The sequence below is a fragment of the Pristiophorus japonicus genome, chromosome 1, assembly GCF_044704955.1.
Source record: "Pristiophorus japonicus isolate sPriJap1 chromosome 1, sPriJap1.hap1, whole genome shotgun sequence".
In the NCBI taxonomy this organism is placed as follows: domain Eukaryota; kingdom Metazoa; phylum Chordata; class Chondrichthyes; family Pristiophoridae; genus Pristiophorus; species Pristiophorus japonicus.
Window position 1 is genome coordinate 3,806,932 of NC_091977.1, and position 26,428 is coordinate 3,833,359.

At 49.1% G+C, this 26,428-nt stretch overlaps 1 protein-coding gene and 1 pseudogene across 1 annotated transcript in view; one reads left to right on the forward strand and one right to left on the reverse strand.

The window, feature by feature from the left end:
* Positions 1 to 26,428, reverse strand: part of cplane1 (ciliogenesis and planar polarity effector 1) — a 306,637-nt gene that overhangs the window by 267,163 nt on the left and 13,046 nt on the right. The window contains exons 3-11 of the mRNA XM_070877077.1: positions 25,691 to 25,810; positions 24,617 to 24,849; positions 21,729 to 21,835; positions 19,944 to 20,100; positions 17,541 to 17,644; positions 16,379 to 16,561; positions 13,361 to 13,616; positions 9,862 to 9,996; positions 3,899 to 4,653 (exon numbers count right to left, since the gene is read on the reverse strand). Coding sequence (XP_070733178.1) covers positions 3,899 to 4,653; positions 9,862 to 9,996; positions 13,361 to 13,616; positions 16,379 to 16,561; positions 17,541 to 17,644; positions 19,944 to 20,100; positions 21,729 to 21,835; positions 24,617 to 24,849; positions 25,691 to 25,810 — 2,050 coding nt within the window. The remainder of the gene's footprint in view (positions 1 to 3,898; positions 4,654 to 9,861; positions 9,997 to 13,360; positions 13,617 to 16,378; positions 16,562 to 17,540; positions 17,645 to 19,943; positions 20,101 to 21,728; positions 21,836 to 24,616; positions 24,850 to 25,690; positions 25,811 to 26,428) is intronic.
* On the forward strand, positions 683 to 801 carry LOC139278980 (5S ribosomal RNA; annotated as a pseudogene).

Here is a 26,428-nt window from a genome sequence, read left to right on the forward strand (position 1 = left end):
GAACATAAGAATTAGGAACAGGAGTAGGCCATCTAGCCCCTCAAGCCCGCTCCGCCATTCAATAAGATCATGGCTGATCTGGCCGTGGACTCAGCTCCACTTACCCGCCATCTCCCCGTAACCCTTAATTCCCTTATTGGTTAAAAATCTATCTATCTGTGACTTGAATACATTCAATGAGCTAGCCTCAACTGCTTTCTTGGGCAGAGAATTGCACAGATTCACAACACTCTGGGAGAAGAAATTCCTTCTCAACTCGGTTTTAAATTGGCTCCCCCGTATTTTGAGGCTGTGCCCCCGAGTTCTAGTCTCCCCTACCAGTGGAAACAACCTCTCTGCCTCTATCTTGTCTATCCCTTTCATTATTTTAAATGTTTCGATAAGATCACCCCTCATCCTTCTGAACTCCAACGAGGAAAGACCCAGTCTACTCAATCTATCATCATAAGGTAACCCCCTCATCTCCGGAATCAGCCTAGTGAATCGTCTCTGTACCCCCTCCAAAGCCAGTATATTCTTCCTTAAGTAAGGTGACCAAAACTGCACGCAGTACTCCAGGTGCGGCCTTACCAATACCCTATACAGTTGCAGCAGGACCTCCCTGCTTTTGTACTCCATCCCTCTCGCAATGAAGGCCAACATTCCATTCGCCTTCCTGATTACCTGCTGCACCTGCAAACTAACTTTTTGGGATTCTAGTCTGAAAACGCCCGATCTCGTCTGATCTCGGAAGCTAAGCAGAGTCAGGCCTGGTTAGTACTTGGATTGGAGACTGCCTGGGAATACCAGGTGCAGTAGCGGGTGGCACGGTTTAATGTGTTTTGTTTTGCAGATAAACTCCAAAAAAAGTTTCATGCACAAGGACCCCCAGATCCCTCTGCACCTCAGCATGTTGTAATTTCTCCCCATTCAAATAATATTCACTTTTACTGTTTTTTTTCCCCCAAGGTGGATGACCTCACACTTTCCGACATTGTATTCCATCTGCCAAACCTTAGCCCATTCGCTTAACCTATCCAAATCTCTTTGCAGCCTTTCTGTGTCCTCTACATAACCCGCTATCCCACTAATCTTAGTGTCATCTGCAAATTTTGTTACACTTCACTCTGTCCCCTCTTCCAGCTCATCTATGTATATTGTAAACAGTTGTGGTCCCAGCACCGATCCCTGTGGCACACCATTAACCACCGATTTCCAACCCGAAAAGGACCCATTTATCCCGACTCTCTGCTTTCTGTTCGCCAGCCAATTCTCTATCCATGCTAATACATTTCCTCTGACTCTGCGTACCTCTATCTTCTGCAGTAATCTTTTGTGTAGCACCTTATCGAATGCCTTTTGGAAATCTAAATACACCACATCCATCGGTACACCTCTATCCACCATGCTCGTTATATCCTCAAAGAATTCCAGAAAATTAGTTAAACATGATTTCCCCTTCATGAATCCATGTTGCGTCTGCTTGATTGCACTATTCCTATCTAGATGTCCCGCTATTTCTTCCTTAATGATAGCTTCAAGCATTTTCCCCACTACAGATGTTAAACTAACCGGCCTATAGTTACCTGCCTTTTGCCTGCCCCCTTTTTTAAACAGAGGCATTACATTAGCTGTTTTCCAATCCGCTGGTACCTCCCCAGAGTCCAGAGAATTTTGGTAGATTATAACGAATGCATCTGCTATAACTTCTGCCATCTCTTTTAATACCCTGGGATGCATTTCATCAGGACCAGGGGACTTGTCTACCTTGAGTCCCATTAGCCTGTCCAGCACTACCCCCCCAGTGATAGTGATTGTCTCAAGGTCCTCCCTTCCCACATTCCTGTGACCAGCAATTTTTGGCATGGTTTTTGTGTCTTCCACTGTGAAGACCGAAGCAAAATAATTGTTTAAGGTCTCAGCCATTTCCACATTTCCCATTATTAAATCCCCCTTCTCATCTTCTAAGGGACCAACATTTACTTTAGTCACTCTTTTCTGTTTTATATATCTATAAAAGCTTTTACTATCTGTTTTTATGTTTTGCGCAAGTTTACCTTCGTAATCTATCTTTCCTTTCTTTATTGCTTTTTTAGTCATTCTCTGCTGTTGTTTAAAATTTTCCCAATCGTCTAGTTTTCCACTAACCTTGGCCACCTTATACGCATTGGTCTTTGATTTGATACTCTCCTTTATTTCCTTGGTTATCCACGGCTGGTTATCCCTTCTCTTATCGCCCTTCTTTTTCACTGGAATATATTTTTGTTGCGCACTATGAAAGAGCTCCTTAAAAGTCCTCCACTGTTCCTCAATTGTGCCACAGTTTAGTCTGTGTTTCCAGTCTACTTTAGCCAACTCTGCCCTCATCCCACTGTAGTCCCCTTTGTTTAAGCATAGTACACTCGTTTCTGACCAACTTCCTCACCCTCAATCTGTATTACAAATTCAACCATACTGTGATCACTCATTCCGAGAGGATCTTTAACTAGGAGATCGTTTTTTTTTCCTGTCTCATTACACAGGACCAGATCTAAGATAGCTTGCTCCCTTGTAGGTTCTGTAACATACTGTTCTAAGAAACAATCCCGTATGCATTCTATGAATTCCTCCTCCAGGCTACCCCGTGCGATTTGAGTTGACCAATCGATATGTAGGTTAAAATCCCCCATGACTACTGCCGTTCCTTTTTCACATGCCTCCATTATTCCTTTGATTATTGCCCGCCCCACCGTGAAGTTATTATTTGGGGGCCTATGAACTACGCCCACCAGTGACTTTTTCCCCTTACTATCTCTAATCTCCACCCACAATGATTCAACATTTTGTTCATTAGAGCCAATATCGTCTCCCACAACTGCCCTGATATCATCCTTTATTAACAGAGCTACCCCACCTCCTTTCCCTTCTTGTCTATCTTTCCGAATCGTCAGATACCCCTGTATGTTTAATTCCCAGTCTTGGCCATCCTGCAACCATGTTTCTGTAATGGCCACCAAATCATACCCATTTGTAATGATTTGTGCCGTCAACTCATTTAGGTAGTGTTTTAATCCTAGTTTTTAAACCATGATTTTTAGTTTTGACCCTTCCTGCAGCCCCTTTATATTCAGTGGCCCTTTTTGCCTTTTGCCTTGGGTTTCTCTGCCCTCCACTTTTACTCATCTCCTTTCTGTCCTTTGCTTTTGTCTCCTTTTTGTTTCCCTCTGTCTCCCTGCATTGGTTCCCATCTCCCTGCCATATTAGTTTAACTCCTCCCCAACAGCACTAGCAAACACTCCCCCTTGGACATTGGTTCCGGTCCTGCCCAGGTGCTGGTCCCACCTCCCCCAGAACCTGTTCCAATGCCCCAGGAATTTGAATCCCACCCAACCATTGCCCCTTAAACTGTCCCTCACCCAACCACTGCCCCTTAAACTGCCCCTCACCCAACCATTGCCTCTTAAACTGTCCCTCACCCAACCATTGCCCCTTAAACTGCCCCTCACCCAACCGGTCCCCCTTTAAACTGTCCCTCACCCAACCATTGCCCCTTAAACTGTCCCTCACCCAACCGTTCCCCCTTAAACTGTCCCTCACCCAACCATTGCCCCTTAAACTGTCCCTCACCCAACCATTGCCCCTTAAACTGCCCCTCACCCAACTGGTCCCCCTTTAAACTGTCCCTCACCCAACCATTGCCCCTTAAACTGTCCCTCACCCAACCGTTCCCCCTTAAACTGTCCCTCACCCAACCATTGCCCCTTAAACTGTCCCTCACCCAACCATTGCCCCTTAAACTGTCCCTCACCAAACCATCCCCCCCCTCGCCCCACTAATGAATGAGCTGCCGAACAGCACCAGATGAAACTGAATGTATTGATCAGTGAGCCCTGTTCCTGTGTGACGATGGTTTATCTGGATAACTTAGCTCTGCTCCTACCTGTGTGATGGCTGCCGCGCGGTGTGCACGGTTTGAGATGGCAGCTCCAGCAGCGTGAGGACAGCCCCCTTCTGCCCGGGATCTGCTGGATGGGACACAGGCGCTGGGAGAGAGTGGGTCACCGTGTGCCCAGGAAGATCTGGGCAGTCCTGGGGTCGCAGAGAGTATACCTCATCCAGATGCACAGATGTCAGCTTAAGTACCGAGAGGCTGCTGAGGAGTGACTGGGAGAATGAAGCTGGGCCCAGCTTCTGAGAAAGGATTAACTTCACGATGTCCGCCGAGAGCCTGACCGCGGGTGCCAGTGAGCGCTTGTGAACCGTGTCCCAGGACAGCACGGTCAGGCAGTAGCGCAAGAGCTGCAGGGTCCTGTAGGTCCCTGGGCTCCTTCTCAGGGCTTTCTTCACCATTTTATTCTTCGTGTTTGTGACCGAGCTTGGGAGAGTGGCTGGGGCTAATGGAAGCAGGCGGGCAAACTGTAGGAAGGCCCGAACCGTGTACTGAAGCAGCAGCTCCCTGCCCTCCAGCCCCTTCACGGAAACCCCCAGGCTCCAGGCTGTCAACAGGCCGTTCTGGATCCGTCTAAGTTTGGCCTCGAGATGGTCTGCTTGTGCCCCCTGCTTGGCGCGCAGGGTATCGAACATGGAGGCAAACTCCAGGCGGCCCTGCTCCATGGTGCTGGGATCGGAGTTCTGCGACCTGGGCCAGTCGGTAGGGCATGGGGCAGCGTCATCAGATTCGTCACCTTCATCAGCCTGCAAAATCAAAGCACAAAAAACTACAGTGAGGACAGACAGACAGCTCCGGCAGGGCGTGGGAGGGAAAGGGCGGCTGCAGGATTTCAGTAGAAATCCTTCATTAGCCCCATTGCAGGACCTCGCATATAGAGGCTGAATTCCAAGTCATAGTCAACATCTTCACTGAGGCGTGCGAAAGCATGGGCCTTACACTAAACATCTGTAAGACAAAGGTCCACCACCAGCCTGTGCTTACCGCACAGCACTGCCCCCCAGTCATCAAGATCCACGGTGCTGCCCTGGACAATGTGGATCACTTCCCATACCTCGGGAGCCTCTTATCAACAAGGGCAGACATTGACGACGAGATTCAACACCGCCTCCAGTGCACCAGTGCAGCCTTCGGCCACCTGAGGAAAAGAGTGTTCAAATACCAGGCCCTCAAATCTGCCACCAAGCTCATGGTCTACAGGGCTGTAGTAATACCCGCCCTCCTGTATGGTTCAGAGACTTGGACCATGTACAGTAGACACCTCAAGTCGCTGGAGAAATATCACCAACGATGTCTCTGCAAGATCCTACAAATCTCCTGGGAGGACAGACACACCAATGTTAGCGTCCTCGACCAGGCCAACATCCCCAGCATTGAAGCAGTGACCACACTCGATCAGCTCTGCTGGGCAGGCCACATTTTTCGCATGCCAGACATGAGACTCCCAAAGCAAGAGTTCTCCTCGGAACTCCTTCACGGCAAACAAGCCAAAGGTGGGCAGATGAAACGTTTCAAGGACACCCTCAAAGCCTCCTTGATAAAGTGCAACATCCCCACTGACACCTGGAATTCATCATCATAGGCAGTCCCTCGGAATCGAGGAAGATTTGCTTCCACTGTTAACATGAGTCCTTAGGTAGCTGTACAGTCCAATACAAGAACCACACTCCCTGTCACAGGTGGGGCAGACAGTCGTTGAGGGAAGGGGAGGGTGGGACTGGTTTGCCGCACGCTCCTTCCGCTGCCTGCGCTTGATTTCTGCATGCTCTCGGCGATGAGACTCGAGGTGCTCAGCGCCCTCCCGGATGCACTTCCTCCACTTAGGGCGGTCTTGGGCCAGGGACTCCCAGGTGTCGGTGGGGATGTTGCACTTTATCAGGGAGGCTTTGAGGGTGTTCTTGTAACGTTTCCTCTGCCCACCTTTGGCTCATTTGCCGTGAGGGAATTCCGAGTAGAGCGCTTGCTTTGGGAGTCTCGTGTCAGGCATGCGAACAACGTGGCCTGCCCAGCAAAGCTGGTCGATTGTGGTCAGTGCTTCAATGCTGGGGATGTTGGCCTTCATTAGAAACCCTTCATTAGCCCCACTGCAGGATCTCAGCACATCGTCTAGGCTGACACTCCAGTGCAGTGCCTGATTAGAGCTGTCATGCTTTGGGCAAGATATAAAAGAAAGATCCTACCTGCCCGTTGCTGTGGATACCAACGATCCCACGGCACTACTGGAAGGGCAGGGAGTTCTCCCGTGGCCGGACCAGCATTCCTCTCTCAGCCAACACCATCAAAAACAGATCAACTACTCACGCATCTAATGGCCACGCACAAACATGTCTGCCTCATTTGCCTCCAACACTCACAGCACTTTACGCAACATAAGAAATAGGAGCAGGCCATTTGACCCCTCGAGCCTGCTCCGCCATTTAATATGATCATGGCTGATCTGATCATGGACTCAGGTCCATTTCCCTGCCTGCTCCCCATAACCCCTTAATCCCTTATCGTTCAAAAATCTTTCTATCTCCACCTTAAATATATTCAATGACCCAGCCTCCACAGCTCTCTGGGGCAGAGAAATCCACAAATTTACAACCATCTGAGAAGAAATTCCTCCTCATCTATTTACAATCTATATTAACGGCTTGGAGGAAGGGACTGAGTGTAACGCAACCAAGTTTGTGGACGATACAAAGATGGGATGAAAAGCAATGTGTGAGGAGGACACACACAATCTGCAAAAGGATATAGACAGGCTAAGTGAGTGGGCAAAAATTTGGTAGATGGAGTACAATGTTGGAAAGTGTGAGGTCATGCACTTTGGCAGAAAAATATCAAAGAGCAAGTTATTATTTAAATGGAGAAAGATTGCAAAGTGCTGCAGTACAGCGGGACCTGGGGGTACTTGTGCATGAAACACAAAAGGATAGTATGCAGGTACAGCAAGTGATCAGGAAGGCCAATGATATCTTGGCCTTTATTGCAAAGGGGATGGAGTATAAAAGTAGGGAAGTCTAGCTACAGTAATACAGGGTATTGGTGAGGCCACACCTGGAATACTGCATGCAGTTTTGGTTTCCATATTTACGAAAGGATATACTTGCTTTGGAGACTGTTCAGAGAAGGTTCACTAGGTTGATTCCGGAGATGAGGGGGTTGACTTATGAGGAAAGGTTGAGGAGGTTGGGCCTCTACTCATTGGAATTCAGAAGAATGACAGGTGATCTTATCGAAACGTATAAAATTATGAGGGGGCTTGACAAGGTGGATGCAGAGAGGATGTTTCCACTGATCGGGGAGACTAGAACTAGGGCGCATAATCTTAGAATAAGGGGCCGCCCATTTAAAACTGAGATGAGGAGAAATTTCTTCTCTCAGAGGATTGTAAATCTGTGAAATTCGCTGCCTCAGCGAGCTGTGGAAGCTGGGACATTGAATAAAGTAAAGACAGAGATAGACAGCTTCTTAAACAATAAGGGAATAAGGGGTTATGGGGAGGGAAGTGGAGCTGAGTCCATGATCGGATCAGCCATGATCGTATTAAATGGCGGAGCAGGCTCGAGGGGCCGTATGGCCGACTCCTGCTCCTATTTCTTATGGTCTTATTTCAGTTCTAGTGTCACCGGGGGGGGGGGAGCACCATTCAGTGTCACTGGGGGGGTGGGGGGGGGGGGCACCATTCAGTGTCACTGGGGGGGGGGCCCATTCAGTGTCAAGGTGGGGGGGGGGGGGGGGGGCGAGGGAGCGGCGAGGTCCGGGCGAGGCAGCGATGAGAGTTCGGGGCCCAGAAGAGCCGAGGGCCCAGGGGCAGCACGGGCCAGCCCACACTGCGATGTGTGAGCGCACTAGGCCCGTGCAGCGGAGCAGGTCTCCAGTCGCCCTGGTTAACCCTTGCCACTGGACCAAGACCGAGCTCTGTCAAACCCGTGTGGTGGCTGGTGTGCAACGGTCACCACACGTTAAAAACATCCACGCACAGGCAGCTTCCACCCTTCAGGATGTAGTTCGGGATCTGGAATATTAGGTCCTTCATTGAAACACCTGTGAACTCATCCCTTTTTGGTGTGGAAGCAAGTCATCCTCACTTCGATGAGGATGACCATTTGCTGGAAGCTCCCAAGAACAGTACTCGGTGAAACGACCAGATGAGGGGCGAGATTTTCCACCCTGCCCCTGCCGATGTTTGGGCGGATGTGGATCCGGTGATGGTTGAGACCCACTGGTGGATGCACTCTGCCCATATTTGGGTGGGCAGATGAACATAAGAAATAGGAGCAGGAGTAAGCCATACAGCCCCTCGAGCCTGCTCCGCCATTTAATACGATCATGGCTGATCCGATCATGGACCCAGCTCCACTTCCCTGCCCGCCCCCCATAACCCCTTATTCGCTTATTGGTTAAGAAACTGTCTATCTCTGTCTTAAATCAATTCAATGACCCAGCTTCCACAGCTCTCTGAGGCAGCGAATTCCACAGATTCACTGAGAGAAGAAATTTCTCCTCATCTCAGTTTTAAATGGGCGGCCCTTTATTCTAAGATTATGTCCCCTAGTTCTAGTCTCCCCTATCAGAGGAAACATCCTCTCTGCATCCACCTTGTCAAGCCCCCTCATAATCTTATACGTTTCGATAAGATCACCTCTCAATCTTCTGAATTCCAATGAGTAGAGGCCTAACCTACTCAACCTTTCCTCATAAGTCAACCCGCTCATCTCCAGAATCAACCTAGTGAACCTTCTCTGAACTGCCTCCAAAGCAAGTATAACCCTTCGTAAATATGGAAACCAAAATTGCACGCAGCATTCCAGGTGTGGCCTCACCAATACCCTGTATAACTGTAGCAAGTTCCCTGCTTTTATACCCCCTTTGCAATAAAGGACAAGTTTCCATTGGCCTTCCTGATCACTTGCTGTACCTGCATACTAACTTTTTGTGTTTCCTGTACAAGTACCCCCAGGTCCCGCTGTACTGCAACACTTTGCAATCTTTCTCCATTTAAATAATAACTTGCTCTTTGATTTTTTTCTGCCAAAGTTCATGATCTCACCCTTTCCAACATTATACGCCATCTGCCAAATATTTGCCCACTCACTTAGCCTGTCTATGTCCTTTTGCAGATTTTTTGTGTCCTCCTCACACATTGCTTTTCCTCCCATCTTTGTATCGTCAGCAAACTTGGCTACGTTACACTCGGTCCCTTCATCCAAGTCATTAATATAGATTGTAAATAGTTGGGGTCCCAGCACCGACCCCTGTGGCACCCCACTAGTTACTGGTTGCCAACCTGAGAATGAACCATTTATCCCGACTCTCTGTTTTCTGTTAGTTAGCCAATCCTCTATCCATGCTAATATATTACCCCCAACCCCGTGAACTTTGATCTTGTGCAGTAACCTTTTATGTGGCACCTTGTCAAATGCCTTCTGAAAGTCCAAATACACACCATCTACTGGTTCCCCCTTATTCACCCTGTTCGTTACATCCTCAAAGAATTCCAGCAAATTTGTCAAACACGATTTCCCCTTCATAAATCCATGCTGACTCTGCCTGACCGAATTATGTTTTTCCAACTGCTTCTTTAATAATGGACTCCAACATTTTCCCAACCACAGATGTTAGGCTAACTGGTCTGTAGTTTTCTCCTTTTTGTCTGCCTCCTTTTTTAAATAGGGGCGTTACATTTGCAGTTTTCCAATCTGCTGGGACTTCCCAGAATCCAGGGAATGTTGGTAAATGACAACCTGTGACTCCAGTACAACACCAACAGCTAATACTGCTTCTCAATACCAGAATGTCCTTGGGGGTTACTCCCACCTCCTGTCTGAGGGAGGATGAGTGGGCAAGGCATCAACTCCTCCCACAATAACCCACACAAACTGCCGCATGAAGAGGTGATGAGCTGTGTTAGCACAGAGACCAACACTTGCCGCTGGACAGCAGAGTTGTGCTGTCATGAGCTGTACCTGGCTGCCTGCTGGTGTCTCGTCCTGTAAGAATGGAGGGGATGTCCACGTCCCAGGCTCCTGCGGTCCCCATCCCTGCAAGACACTTCTTCTCAGGGTAGACATGGGCTGTAAACAGCACTTCAGATCTTTGTGCTGGAAACAGAACAGACAGGCCACAGAGAGTCAGCATGGATTACGAACTTACGAGCAATGATGGACAGGTAAAGACCCTCTGGTCCATCGAGCCTGTCCCACACAATGGTGATACCTTGTGTATCACAACATAGACACTCTCCACCCCACCCCAAATCGTGGCATCTCCTGGGAGAGGCAAAAAAAGATTTTTAAAACCCAGGCCAATTTGGGAGGGGTGGGGGGGGGGGGCGGAAGGGGGAAAAAAAAATCAGGGAAATTCCTCTCCGACCCATCGAGGTGATGGAAACTAGTCCAGATCATCACTCTGACCTGAATTCCCTGCAGTCCCTACCTTGTGTAAGAGGTGGTCTCCGCACAAGCCAGAAACAGGTCCATCTCTCGCTCGAAGGATATCAGCGAGTCTGCACCCACCGCACGAGATGGCAGCCTGTCCCAGAGGCCCACTGTTCTCTGCGGAAAGGCCTACCTCCTGACGTTTAACCTCAATCTGGCCTGCTATAACTTCAATCTGTGACCCCTGGTTCTCCCTAGTGAAGGCAGGTCCTGTCTGACTAATACACTTACATTTTTTCAGCTGGTCACTAGTGTGGTGGACAGGGACGAGTCTATGGATGTTTTCTGTATGGATTTCCTGATTTGTAAAAATCACATGTACAGAATTGAAGGCAATAGTATGGTATGGGTTGGTAATTGGTTTGGGCGGTGGGAGACAGAGGGTTGGGGTAAAGGGTTTGTTCTTTGGTTGGCAGGATGTGACAAGTGATGTTCCCCAGGAACTGGGGCCTCAGCTTTTCACCATATTTATGAATTACATGGATGAAGAGAGAGAGAGTTGTATATCCAAGTTTGCAGATGGCACTGTTAAGAGGCACAGTAAGATGGGTTGATGGGAGAAGGAAGTTACAAAGGGACAGAGACAGACAGCGAGTGTACAAAACTATGGGCCCCGAGGGGCAACCATTAATATTAGCCAACGTGGGGGCCAGGAAGGGAGGTTGGGTGGTCAGAGGTTTAATGGGAATAGGGTCGAGGGGGCAGGAGGTGGATCACATAGACATGATGAGCTTGGAGAGGGGATGAGGGGAGATAGAAGAGAAACTCGAGAAAGATGCGAATTCAAGGCTCGGGCAGGAAGTTTGGTCCAGTAGTCTCGGGGAAGGGAGGGAAGCGGCCAAGGCAGCTGAATGGATGGTCTTACTCTCAGTGGCAAATAGGTCCATGAGCTTCTTGGGTTTGCTGTTGGAGTGGAGTGAGGTGGGAGCGGGGTTTAAAAGACAGTTCGCAGTAGAGGAGAGAAGCATTTACATTCCAGGGTGATGCTTGAATAGTGAGCAATTTTGGTACAGCAGAGCACAGTGCAATAATGCTCGATCTGGCGAAGAATGGTTAAACCAGTTGTCCGCCATAAACGCTCAATTCTGCGTGCTTTGGATGTAAGGTAGCAGAGATGGTGATCATAGCAGGGTGAAAGAGAGGAATGGTTTCAATGGGGGCAACATAAGAACGTAAGAAATAGCCCCTCAAGCCTGCTCCGCCATTTAATACGATCATGACTGATCTGATCATGGATTCAGGTCCACTTCCCTGCCCGCTCCCCATAACCCTTTATTCCCTTATCGGTTAAGAAACTGTCTATCTCTGTCTTAAATATATTCAATGTCCCGGCTTCCACAGCTCTCAGAGGAGCTAATTCCACTCCAACAAGGGCATCAAAGGTGGAGGTGAGGGTGTGATTGAGGAGATCGGGATTGCAGAAATGTCGTGGTGAATGGAAGGCCAAAGGCAGGGCAGATGGGAATTTGAAATTGCCATAGTAACTGATTTGGGGGAGGGAAGAGGAGAGAGTGTTTTCCCAAGGCAGACACAGAAATAAGTCGGATTGGGAGAGGAAGGGGGTGTGAGTGGAGAGGGATACAAAGAAGGGATACCCCTGTTCCTATGTTTCTACCTCAGTGTTAAAGGAGACACACTGCTGTACACACTCACTATAAGGAGATACACTGCTGTACACACTCACTATAAGGAGATACACTGCTGTACACACTCACTATAAGGAGATACACTGCTGTACACACTCACTATAAGGAGATACACTGCTGTACACACTCACTATAAGGAGATACACTGCTGTACACACTCACTATAAGGAGATACACTGCTGTACACACTCACTATAAGGAGATACACTGCTGTACACACTCACTATAAGGAGATACACTGCTGTACACACTCACTATAAGGAGATACACTGCTGTACACACTCACTATAAGGAGACACTGCTGTACACACTCACTATAAGGAGACACTGCTGTACACACTCACTATAAGGAGACACACTGCTGTACACACTCACTATAAAGAGACACTGCTGTACACACTCACTATAAGGAGATACACTGCTGTACACACTCACTATAAGGAGACACACTGCTGTACACATTCACTATAAGAAGAAACTGATGTACACATTCACTATAAGGAGAAACTGCTGTACACACTCACTATAAGGAGACACACTGCTGTACACACTCACTATAAGGAGAAACTGCTGTACACACTCACTATAAGGAGACACACTGCTGTACACACTCACTATAAGGAGACACACTGCTGTACACACTCACTATAAGGAGAAACTGCTGTACACACTCACTATAAGGAGAAACTGCTGTACACACTCACTATAAGGAGATACACTACTGTACACACTCACTATAAGGAGACACTGCTGTACACACTCACTATAAGGAGACACTGCTGTACACACTCACTATAAGGAGACACACTGCTGTACACACTCACTATAAGGAGACACTGCTGTACACACTCACTATAAGGAGATACACTACTGTACACACTCACTATAAGGAGACACACTGCTGTACACACTCACTATAAGGAGATACACTACTGTACACACTCACTATAAGGAGACACACTGCTGTACACACTCACTATAAGGAGACACACTGCTGTACACACTCACTATAAGGAGACACACTGCTGTACACACTCACTATAAGGAGACACTGCTGTACACACTCACTATAAGGAGACACACTGCTGTACACACTCACTATAAGGAGACACTGCTGTACACACTCACTATAAGGAGATACACTACTGTACACACTCACTATAAGGAGACACACTGCTGTACACACTCACTATAAGGAGATACACTACTGTACACACTCACTATAAGGAGACACACTGCTGTACACACTCACTATAAGGAGACACACTGCTGTACACACTCACTATAAGGAGACACACTGCTGTACACACTCACTATAAAAGGCACACACTGCTGTACACACTCACTATCTCAGTAATAAAGTTCTCTGACTAGTTCTGTACCTCAGAGCTCATCAGTGTGTACCGTACATCATCCAGACCCTGGGTCACCTCCAGCAGCAGGCGCTTCAGAACGGACGAAGCAGAAACATTCTCTGCAAAACGCAGCACCGTAAACATGTAACCGTCAGATACGATGAGATAGGGTAAGCGGGGGTGTGCGGCCAATGAGAACTGCTGTTTCATGGGGTCATTTTCAGAGGTAGATGAGGCAGCAGACCCTGTAGGATCACCCATCAAAAGCAGGGACTGAGATTGTCTGAAAAACAGTACAACATTAAATAAAACACGTACATTGTGCACTCCCAGGGCAGGTACAGCACGAGGTTAGATACAGAGTAAAGCTCCCTCTACACTGTCCCATCAAACACTCCCAGGGCAGGTACAGGGGGTTAGATACAGAGTGAGGCTCCCTCTACACTGTCCCATCAAACACTCCCAGGGCAGGTACAGCACGAGGTTAGATACAGAGTAAAGCTCCCTCTACACTGTCCCATCAAACACTCTCAGGGCAGGTACAGCACGAGGTTAGACACAGAGTAAAGCTCCCTCTACACTGTCCCATCAAACACTCCCAGGGCAGGTACAGCACGGGTTAGATACAGAGTAAAGCTCCCTCTACACTGTCCCATCAAACACTCTCAGGGCAGGTACAGCACGAGGTTAGATACAGAGTGAAGCTCCCTCTACACTGTCCCATCAAACACTCCCAGGGCAGGTACAGGGGGTTAGATACAGAGTGAGGCTCCCTCTACACTGTCCCATCAAACACTCCCAGGGCAGGTACAGCACGGGTTAGATACAGAGTAAAGCTCCCTCTACACTGTCCCATCAAACACTCTCAGGGCAGGTACAGCACGAGGTTAGATACAGAGTAAAGCTCCCTCTACACTGTCCCATCAAACACTCTCAGGGCAGGTACAGCACGAGGTTAGATACAGAGTAAAGCTCCCTCTACACTGTCCCATCAAACACTCCCAGGGCAGGTACAGGGGGTTAGATACAGAGTGAGGCTCCCTCTACACTGTCCCATCAAACACTCCCAGGGCAGGTACAGCACGGGTTAGATACAGAGTAAAGCTCCCTCTACACTGTCCCATCAAACACTCTCAGGGCAGGTACAGCACGAGGTTAGATACAGAGTAAAGCTCCCTCTACACTGTCCCATCAAACACTCTCAGGGCAGGTACAGCACGAGGTTAGATACAGAGTAAAGCTCCCTCTACACTGTCCCATCAAACACTCTCAGGGCAGGTACAGCACGAGGTTAGATACAGAGTAAAGCTCCCTCTACACTGTCCCATCAAACACTCCCAGGGCAGGTACAGCACGGGGTTAGATACAGAGTAAAGCTCCCTCTACACTGTCCCATCAAACACTCCCAGGGCAGGTACAGGGGGTTAGATACAGAGTAAAGTTCCCTCTACACTGTCCCATCAAACACTCCCAGGGCAGGTACAGCACGGGTTAGATACAGAGTAAAGCTCCCTCTACACTGTCCCATCAAACACTCTCAGGGCAGGTACAGCACGAGGTTAGATACAGAGTAAAGCTCCCTCTACACTGTCCCATCAAACACTCTCAGGGCAGGTACAGCACGAGGTTAGATACAGAGTAAAGCTCCCTCTACACTGTCCCATCAAACACTCTCAGGGCAGATACAGGGGGTTAGATAGAGAGTAAAGCTCCCTCTACACTGTCCCATCAAACACTCTCAGGGCAGGTACAGCACGAGGTTAGATACAGAGTAAAGCTCCCTCTACACTGTCCCATCAAACACTCTCAGGGCAGGTACAGCACGAGGTTAGATACAGAGTAAAGCTCCCTCTACACTGTCCCATCAAACACTCCCAGGACGGGAAAGAAAGAAAAAAAGAACTTGAATTGATAAAGTGCCTTTCATGTCCTCAGGATGTCCCAAACCATTTTGCAGCCAGTGAAGTGTAGTTTCTGTTGTAATGTAGGAATCGTGACAGCCAACTTGTGCACTGCAATGTCCCACAATCAAACATGAGATAATGCCCAGATCATCTGTTTGTTGTTTTTTTTTTGTGATGTTGGTTGAGGATTGAGGGATGAGTATCGACCAGTGCCCTTGGATCTTTACATACACTTGAGGGGGCAGACAGGGCATCAGTTTATCATCTCATCCGTGATATGTCACCTCAGTCAGACCCTCAGTACTGCCCCTCTAACAATGCAGCGCTCCCTCAGTACTGCACCTCTGACAGTGCAGCGCTCCCTCAGTACTGCTCCTCCGACAGTGCGGTGCTCCCTCAGTACTGCCCCTCTGACAGTGCAGCGCTCCCTCAGTACTGCCCCTCTGACAGTGCGGCCCTCCCTCAGTACTGCCCATCCGACAGTGCGGCACTCCCTCAGTACTGCCCCTCCGACAGTGCAGCGCTCCCTCAGTACTGCCCCTCTGACAGTGCGGCCCTCCCTCAGTACTGCCCCTCTGACAGTGCAGCGCTCCCTCAGTACTGCCCCTCTGACAGTGCGGCCCTCCCTCAGTACTGCCCATCCGACAGTGCGGCACTCCCTCAGTACTGCCCCTCCGACAGTGCAGCGCTCCCTCAGTACTGCCCCTCCGACAGTGCGGCACTCCCTCAGTACTGCCCCTCCGACAGTGCGGCACTCCCTCAGTACTGCCCCTCCGACAGTGCGGCACTCCCTCAGTACTGCCCCTCCGACAGTGCGGCACTCCCTCAGTACTGCCCCTCCGACAGTGCGGCACTCCCTCAGTACTGCCCCTCCGACAGTGCAGCGCTCCCTCAGTACTGCACTGGGAGTATCAGCCTAGATTTTGTGTTCAAGACTCTGGAGTCTCTTCGAATCCACAACCTTCTGACTCAGAGGCGAGACTGCTACCCACTGAGCCACGGTTAACACTGGTCAGATACAGAGTAAAGCCTCATTAGAAATCCCCCATTGCATTTCACGTGCAGGCTGCCTGTCACCGATCCCGGTTAAAGAGGTTAGTTGTACTGTGGGGACCCGATGGAGAGGCGCCTGGAGGCGTACCTGTAGGTTATTAGTGGATGGAGTGGGATGAACTCTGCTGGACCAAACTCCACGGAGCAGCCAAATGTGGTGATGGTGACCATCTCCCCGAGGCGGGACAGTAGCAGCAGGGCCCCGCGCTTCAGCATGCAGGCCAGGAAGAGGCCATCATGTGTCCAGCTCACCTCACCCACCCAGTACGACCTGAGGAAGTAAAGAGCACACAACTCGTTACCAACATTGCATCAGTGTGAGGTCGGGGGGGGCGGGGCGACCTCCGGGCCGGGTCACCTCCCGGCCGGGGGTGGGGGGAGGGGGGCAGGGCCACCTCCCGGTCAGGGGGCATGGCGACCCCCGGTATAGTTTTGCTCTTCCCCACGAGTGGAAACATTCTCTCTGTATTCTCTCTATCAAAACCTTTCATAATTTTAAAGACCTCTATTAGCATAACTTCCTTACTTTTCAATTCTATCCCTCTAGAAATAAACCCTAGTGTTTGGTTTGTTTTTTTATGAACTTGCTAACCTGTGTCGCAACTTTTAGTGATGTGTGTATCCGAGATCCCTTTGTTCCTCTCCCCCACCCAGACTCCCACCCTCCAAGTAATACGTGACCTCTTTATTCTTCCTAACAAAATGTTACACCTCACATTTATCTGTGTTGAAGTTCACTGCCAATTAAACGCCCATTCTGCAAGTTTATTAATGTCCTCCTGTAATTTGTTGTAGTCCTCCTCAGTACTGACTATTCCCCCTCCCCCCAACACCACCCCCGCCTCCCAATTTGGTGTTATCCGCAAATTTAGAAATTGTGTTTTTGATTCCAAAGTCTGAATCGTTAATATAAATTGTGAACAACAGTAGTCCCCAGCACTGATCCTTGTGGGACACCATTATCCTCCTTCTGCCACTGTGAATACCTTTACCCCCACTCTCTGCCAGCTAGCTATCCATTCTGCTACTTGTCCCCTGGCTCCGCATTCTCTGACCGTATTCATTAATTTATTATGTGGTACCATATCGAAGGTCTTTTGAAAATCTAGATAAATTACATCTACCGCATTACCCTTGTCTACTCTCTCTGTTACATCTTCAAAAAATTCAATGAGGTTGGTCAAGCAAGACTTTCCCTTTTGGAATCCATCTGACCCCATACCACTGAACCCCGTTACACGGTCACCTACCTGATAAACCGGACTGGCACAGGGCGGCCATTACTGCCACAGCCTTGCAGGCTGCTCGACACTGTCACACCAGTCAGCGGGTTCACAAACAGCACCTGAGTGGCCTGCAACGAAAAAAGAAACAAAACAGGCAGTGAATGAGCAACCACCCAGCAGGACACAGGACACACACGCGCGCGCGCGCACACAGGCAGGCACACGCGCACACAAGATAAATATAGATTGAGGATGGGTCTCCAAACTGCCAACCCAACAGCACTGTCACCGAGACCCTCCCAATTTATCTCATTCCGAGGGAAACAGCAGAGAGAAGAAAGATTTTCCCCTGAACCTCTATCCTGAAGGATAGAGGCCTTTCAGCAGTGGGGAGGTGGGGAGTTTAACCAATGCACTCGTGTGTGTGTGTGTGTGTGTGTGTGTGTGTGTGTGTGTGTGAGTGTGAGTGAGTGTGAGTGTGTGAGAGAGAGTGAGTGAGTGAGGTGAGGACAGGATCTTACTCAGCTGTAGTGCCCCCTCCGCAGTCCAACAATCAGTTGGAGATGTGAAGAGCGGAACGGTGCCTGTGGAACAAGTATTGGTGTGTAGCTGGATGGTCTGTGGAACAAGTATCGGTGTGTAGCTGGATGGTCTGTGGAACAAGTATCGGTGTGTAGCTGGATGGTCTGTGGAACAAGTATCGGTGTGTAGCTGGATGGTCTGTGGAACAAGTATCAGTGTGTAGCTGGATGGTCTGTGGAACAAGTATCGGTGTGTAGCTGGATGGTCTGTGGAACAAGTATCGGTGTGTAGCTGGATGGTCTGTGGAACAAGTATCGGTGTGTAGAACAAGTATCGGTGTGTAGCTGGATGGTCTGTGAAACAAGTATCAGTGTGTAGCTGGATGGTCTGTGGAACAAGTATCGGTGTGTAGCTGGATGGTCTGTGGAACAAGTATCAGTGTGTAGCTGGATGATCTGTGGAACAAGTATCGGTGTGTAGCTGGATGATCTGTGAAACAAGTATCGGTGTGTAGAACAAGTATCGGTGTGTAGCTGGATGGTCTGTGGAACAAGTATCAGTGTGTAGCTGGATGATCTGTGGAACAAGTATCGGTGTGTAGCTGGATGATCTGTGAAACAAGTATCGGTGTGTAGAACAAGTATCGGTGTGTAGCTGGATGGTCTGTGAAACAAGTATCGGTATGTAGCTGGATGATCTGTGGAACAAGTATCAGTGTGTAGCTGGATGATGTGTGGAACAAGTATCGGTGTGTAGCTGGATGGTCTGTGAAACAAGTATCGGTGTGTAGCTGGATGATCTGTGGAACAAGTATCAGTGTGTAGCTGGATGATCTGTGGAACAAGTATCGGTGTGTAGCTGGATGGTCTGTGAAACAAGTATCGGTGTGTAGAACAAGTATCGGTGTGTAGCTGGATGGTCTGTGAAACAAGTATCGGTGTGTAGAACAAGTATCGGTGTGTAGCTGGATGATCTGTGAAACAAGTATCAGTGTGTAGCTGGATGGTCTGTGGAACAAGTATCGGTGTGTAGCTGGATGATCTGTGAAACAAGTATCGGTGTGTAGAACAAGTATCGGTGTGTAGCTGGATGGTCTGTGGAACAAGTATCGGTGTGTAGCTGGATGATCTGTGAAACAAGTATCGGTGTGTAGCTGGATGGTCTGTGGAACAAGTATCAGTGTGTAGCTGGATGATGTGTGGAACAAGTATCGGTGTGTAGCTGGATGATCTGTGAAACAAGTATCAGTGTGTAGAACAAGTATCGGTGTGTAGCTGGATGGTCTGTGGAACAAGTATCGGTATGTAGCTGGATGATCTGTGAAACAAGTATCGGTGTGTAGCTGGATGATCTGTGAAACAAGTATCGGTGTGTAGCTGGATGATCTGTGAAACAAGTATCGGTGTGTAGCTGGATGATCTGTGAAACAAGTATCGGTGTGTAGAACAAGTATCGGTGTGTAGCTGGATGATCTGTGAAACAAGTATCAGTGTGTAGCTGGATGATGTGTGGAACAAGTATCGGTGTGTAGCTGGATGATCTGTGGAACAAGTATCAGTGTGTAGCTGGATGATGTGTGGAACAAGTATCAGTGTGTAGCTGGATGATCTGTGAAACAAGTATCGGTGTGTAGCTGGATGATGTGTGGAACAAGTATCGGTGTGTAGCTGGATGATCTGTGAAACAAGTATCGGTGTGTAGCTGGATGATCTGTGAAACAAGTATCGGTGTGTAGAACAAGTATCGGTGTGTAGCTGGATGGTCTGTGGAACAAGTATCGGTGTGTAGCTGGATGGCACCCGGTGTATCCGTCTGCATCTTCAGAAGCAGAGGGGGGGAAAAAGCAAAGCACAATCAGCAAGAAAGGGCTGGTTTGTAATCCGAGCCAACAGGATAACCCAGTACCTTGGGATCATTCTGATTGATGACGACGGCAAGCACCAGTCCATCCCCGGAGAAAGCTGCCAGCAGCGCGCCCCTCGATTTCACTGGATCACAGCCAGGGATCAGACCTCCCAACACATGGGTCTGTGTCACCCACTGTACACTGAACGGATCAGCACTGCAAGGAGAGAGGCAGACGTGAACCTCAGGAACACACGCGTGCTCCGACACACACACGCTCTGACACGCGCGGGCGCGCGCTCCGACACACGCTCGCACATCAACACACACACACACACACTGTGCATACCTGTTGGCTGGACTGGAGAATTTTAGCTATGAGGAAAGATTGGATAGGCTGGGTTTGTTTGCTTTGGAACAGAGGGGGTGAGAGGAGACCTTATTGAGGTGTTTTAAGTCTTCCTCGACTCCGAGGGACTGCCTTAGAAGAAAGGATTGACGTGTATAAAATTATGAGGAGCCTGGATAGAGTGGATAGGAAGGACCTGCTTCCCTCAGCATAATAACATAACAAATAGGAGCAGGAGTAGGCCATACGGCCCCTCGAGCCTGCTCCGCCATTTAACATGATCATGGCTGATCTGATCATGGACTCAGGTCCACTTCCCTGCCCACTCCCCATAACCCCTTATCGGTTAAGAAACTGTCTGTTTCTGACTTAAATTTATTCAATGTCCCAGCTTCCACTGCTCTCTGAGGCAGCGAATTCCACAGATTTACAACCCTGAGAGAAGAAATTTCTCCTCATCTCGGTTTTAAATGGGCAGCCCCTTATTCTAAGATTATGCCCCCTAGTTCTAGTCTTCCCCATCAGAAACATCCTCTCTGCATCCACCTTGTCTTGCCCCCTCATAATCTTAGACGGTTCGATAAGATCACCTCTCATTCTTCTGAATTCCAATGAGTAGAGGCCCAACCTCCTCAACCTTTCCTCATAAATCAACCTCCTCATCAGAGGGGTCAACAACCAGGTGGCATAGATTTAAAGTCATTGGCAGGAAGTTTAGAGGGGATTTGAGAGGAATTTCTTTCACCCAGAGGGTGGTGGGGGTCTGGAACTCACGGCCTGAAAGGGTGGTAGAGGCAGAAACCCTCACCACATTTAAAAAGTACTTGGATGTGCACTTGAAGTGCTGTAACCTACAGGGCTACGGTCCAAGAGCTGGAAAGTGGGATTAGGCTGGATAGCTCTTGGTCGGCCGGCGGGGACACGATGGGCCGAAATGGCCTCATTCCATGCTGTAAATTTCTATGATTCTATGAGCACATACACATGCCCATTAACAGTCACATGCACATACATACTATCACACACAAGCTCACATTAACACACATATCATCATCATAGGTGGTCCCTCGAACGAGGATGACTTGCTTCCAAAAGAGGTCACAGGTGTTTCAATGAAGGACCGGATGTTCCAGTCCTGAACTCCAATTTGGTGAGGGGGGGGGAGTGGAAGACGCCTGTGCGTGGATTTTTTTTAACGTGTGGTGACCATTGCACATCAGCCACCACACGGGCTTGACAGAGCGAGGTCTTGGTCCAGTGGCGAGGATTAACCAGGACGACTGGAGACCAGCTCTGTGGCACGGACCTCGTGTGCACACATATCGCAGTGTGGGCTGGGCCGTGCTGCCCCTGGCCCCTTGGCTCTTCATATAACACACACATACACCCACACTAAGACATGCACACATTAACAGTTATACACTCGCGCACACTTCCACCACGCGCGTGCATTCCTTACTGTGCGACGGGGCAGCCTGCAGTGTGAAACTTCCTACCTGATGCACTGCTCCACCTGCTCGAACCACTTCAATTCCAGTGTGGTCAGCACCAGAGCCTCTCCAGATGTAAAGACAAAGGAACAAAAGCAACAGTCACCCAGAACCTGTGCAGAAACACACAGGCAGCAATGGATCAGTACACCATCATCGAGTGTCAGTGTGGAGTATAACAATTCAGCGAAAACATCGGTGTAATTATGCATGAAACACAAAAGGTTAGTATGCAGGTACAGCAAGTGATCAAGAAGGCCAATGAAACCTTGGCCTTTATTGCAAAGGGGATGGAGTATAAAAGCAGGGAAGTCTTGCTACAGCTATACACGGTATTGGTGAGGCCACACCTAGAACACTGTGTGCAGTTTTGGTTTCCGTATTTACGAAAGGATATACTTGCTTTGGAGGCAGTTCAGAGAAGATTCACTCGTTGATTCTGGAGATGAGGGGGTTGACTTATGAGGAAAGGTTGAGTAGGTTGGGCCTCTACTCATTGGAATTCAGAAGAATGAGAGGTGATGTTATCGAAACATAGAAGATTATGAGGGGGTTTGACAAGGTGGATGCAGAGAGGATGTTTCCACTGATAGGGGAGACTAGAACTAGGGGGCATAATCTTAGAATAAGGAGCCGCCCATTTAAAACTGAGATGAGGAGAAATTCCTTCTCTCAGAGGGTTGTAAATCTGTGGAATTCGCTGCCTCAGAGAGCTGTGGAAGCTGGGACATTGAATATATTGAAGACAGAAATAGACAGTTTCTTAACCGATAAGGGGATAAGGGGTTATGGGGGGCAGGCAGGGAAATGAAGCTGAGTCCATGATCGGATCAGCCATGATCGTATTGAATGGCGGAGCAGGCTCGAGGGGCCGTATGGCCTACTCCTGCTTCTATTTCTTATGTTCTTATGTAAACTTTTGGACATTGCTTGGACACATTTTCTGTTACTCCAGAGAGCAGACAGCACTGACTGGTCCAAACATGCCCCACAGGAATACATATCAGGTGGACAAGGAATCAATGGCAGAATGGTTGATGGACAGGCCTTTTGTCTGGCAATCAGTGAGATATTAAGTAAAGTGGCCGGGTGTTCAGGCCATCGAAAGACAAAGGAAAGCTATTCGACCACAGATACGTTGGAGCTACACATCGAGGTACAGCCCAGTTGACAAAGGGACAGGCCAGATACTGGATTTTCAGTTGCACAGCCTCAGGGGAAAGGACAGTTAGACTTTTGGCGCGAGAAGAAGCATCTTGCAAGTATAAGAGACGGCAGTTTGCAGCCATCTCTCTCTCTCTCCCCTCTTCTATGCCTGCTTGCTTCGTTCAACACACAAGGACTGAGCACTCTGCCTGGGACAGAGAGAAGAAACACCAGAGAGCCTTGCTACTTCGACTGGGAAGCTGACCTTGAGACTGGACTTGAAGACTCAGAAGATACGCCTCAGCGGGAGAAGCAGCGAGTAAGCCAGAGGGGTAATTGGTGAGCATTTATCCCAGCCCACGCATCTTTAAGACCACTGCATATTGTGAAAGGGTGTTGTGTGTCCCAACCAAGCCTTAGTGGGGAGGTTTTTTGCAAGGATCATAAGCGTACGCACAGGTCCGGTGGTACTTTTGAATCCGAACTTTTGAATGTTTTAGATGTGGGTACTTCACGTTAGGGACCTATTTAGACAGGCCAGACTGTGTTGTACTGTGTTTGTTTGGCTTACACTATCAGGGTGTGTTTTTACTCGGTGCAGGTGTGTGCTTTAACTTGAATAAAAGCACTGTGACGGTTGAGACTGAAAGACCTGTCTATGACTGTATATTACTGTTCACCACTATAATTCTAGTGTCTAGAACTGTTGTAAGAGGGGTGATTCGAAACCACCAAGGGTAAAACCACGTACAGATGCCACAACATCTTGCACTTTAACCATGGCCTCCAGCCCCACCAAGGTCCTTGCAATGGAGATACGACACATTGCAAGGAAACGTTACAGGGACACCTTCATAAAATGCAACATCCCCACTGACACCTGTGGGTCCCTGGCCAAAGACCGCCCTAAGTCGAGGAAATGCATCCGGGAAGGTGCTGACCACCGAGTCTCATCGCCGAGAGCATGCAGACATGAAGCGCAGGCAGTGGAAGGAGCGTGCGGCAAACAAGTCCCACCCATCCCTTCCCTCAACGACTATCTGTCCCACCTGTGGCAAAGTCTGCGGTTCTCGTATTGGACTGTTCAGTCACGTAAGGATTCATTTTTAGAGTGGAAGCACGTCTTCCTCGATTCCGAGGGACTGCCTATGATGATGCTCCTGAAGTGCTGAGGGACTTGGTAAGGTGCTATACAAACACTGTAAGGTTACTAATCTTCAGAAAAATTGTCAACTCCGCGTGCAAATTAGTAGCCATTCAACCTCATCACCAACAGTTAAACGGATCGATAAGCGAATTTTGTCCCAGCGGGAAACATATTCAAAACCTGGATATAAATATACGGACACGGACCCACAAGCAGGAGAAGCAACAGCAAGCAGAGAACACAGGAAGAAACAGCAGAAGCAGGAGGAAGAGACAAAAAGGACACGAAAGGAACAGGCACTGCAGAGAATGGAGAGAAGAATAGCTACAGCCACGGCTGGTGATTGTATGTCTAAAGTCAAATTTCTCTCAGAAGTTTAGTCCTGTAGTTTTTAGTCGGTTTTTGTTGTGTAATAAAACGGACACTGGGTTAAGCCTAAATATTGTGCCACGTGTTGTCCTTTCCCACGATAAGTTCCGAGGTCGAAGAATCAGAGTAGAGTGAACAACAAACACCCTACAACATCATCATGCCAGGCCACATGGAGAACCGAGCCCTGGTGTCTGCCCTCAGGAGTGTTTACAGGCAGCGATGCACTCACCTCATCAGTGAGGAAGACAGCGTGTACGGCGCTATCCTTATCCTGGGCCTGGGGAAGTCTGACCTGCTCGTCCGCCATTACCCGGGCCCACCTCCCGCTGAGCCGAGTCCCAGGAACACACGGCAAGTCGCGCTTCTCACTGGCTTCCCACACGAACACTGCACCGGTTTGACTGACGAGGAGAACTCTCTTTCCATCCCTTGTCACAAACAGGAAGAGCCTAGATGCAGAGTCTGTGAGAGAGGGAGAGGGAGAGGGGGAGACACACAGGGGAGAGAACAAAAACAACTTCAGGGCGCAGAGTACAGCAATTAGATTTGATCAGGTAGCCAGTAGTTTGAATGCGTCAGCCCAGCAGCAATATTAACCCGTGGCCAAGGATCGTGTTGAGTGTCAGGGCCCGTCAGGGGATGGAGTATAAAAGCAGGGAAATCTTGCTACAGCTATACAGGGTATTAGTGAGGTCACACCCGGAATACTGCGTGCAGTTTTGGTTTCCATATTTATGAAAGGATATACTTGCTTTGGAGCTAGTTTAGAGAAGGTTCACTCGGTTGATTCCGGAGATGAGGGGGTTGACTTATGAGGAAAGGTTGAGGAGGTTGGGCCTCTACACATTGGAATTCAGAAGAATGAGAGGTGATCTTATTGAAACGTATAAAATTATGAGGGGGCTTGACAAGGTGGATGCAGAGAGGATGTTTCCACTGATGGGGGAGACTAGAACTAGGGGGCATAATCTTAGAATAAGGGGCCGCCCATTTAAAACTGAGATGAGGAGGAATTTCTCCTCTCAGAGGGTTGTAAATCTGTGGAATTTGCTGCCTCAGAGAGCTGTGGAAGCCGGGACATTGAATAAATTTAAGACCGAGATAGAGAGTTTCTTAACCCTGGGTGACAAGCCGTGAGAGCGAGGGCGAGTTCACACTTGGTTACAGTGGCCCCCCGCCACGGTTGAATATTATTCTCACAAAGAATGGACAGTGCAGTATTGGATCAGAGAGGGGCTTTATCCCTCTGAGCCGACCCTTCAGGCAATCCCCCAAACCCCCGGCAACCAACAGTCTCCCTTACCGCGGGCAGCCGCTACCACTGCACGCACGCCATCCGCCGCAGCTACGGTCTTCAAACAGTCTCCATCCTTCTTCCACAGGAAGAGTTCTCCTGTACTCAGCACTCCAGCCAGCCAGGCACCTGCACAAAGACAGAGCAGCAGTGAGAGAGTGCAGTCACAGCCCTTCACACACATCACAGGCAGTCCCTCGAAACAAGGATGACTTGCTCTACACCAAAAGGGATGGGTTCACAGATGTTTCAATGAAGGACCCGATATTCCAGTCCTGAACTCCAATTGAAGGGGGTGGATGATGTCTGTGCGTGGATTATTTTAACGTGTGGTGACCGTTGCACACCAACCACACGGGGCTTGACAGAACTTGGCCTTTACCCTTGGCAAGAGTTAACCAGGACGACTGGAGACCTGCTCTGCTGCACGGACTTAGTGCGCGCCCACATATCGCAGTGTGGGCTGAGCCCCGTGCTGCCCCTGGGCCCTCGCCTCTTCTGGGCCCTGTACCCTCATTCGCCGCATCTCTGCCACAATCTCTCGCCGCACCTCCGCCACGATCTCTCACCATATTTCAGCCACGATCTCTCGCCCCCGATCATTTGCCGGATTTCTGCCTCGATCTCTCGCTGCTTCTCCATCTCAAACATTCGGCGCACCCCCGCCACGATCTCTCGCTGCTCATCCGTTCCGACCTTCTCTGTACCTGGGCCCCGCCGATGTTCCTGCCCACGTTCCAAACGGCG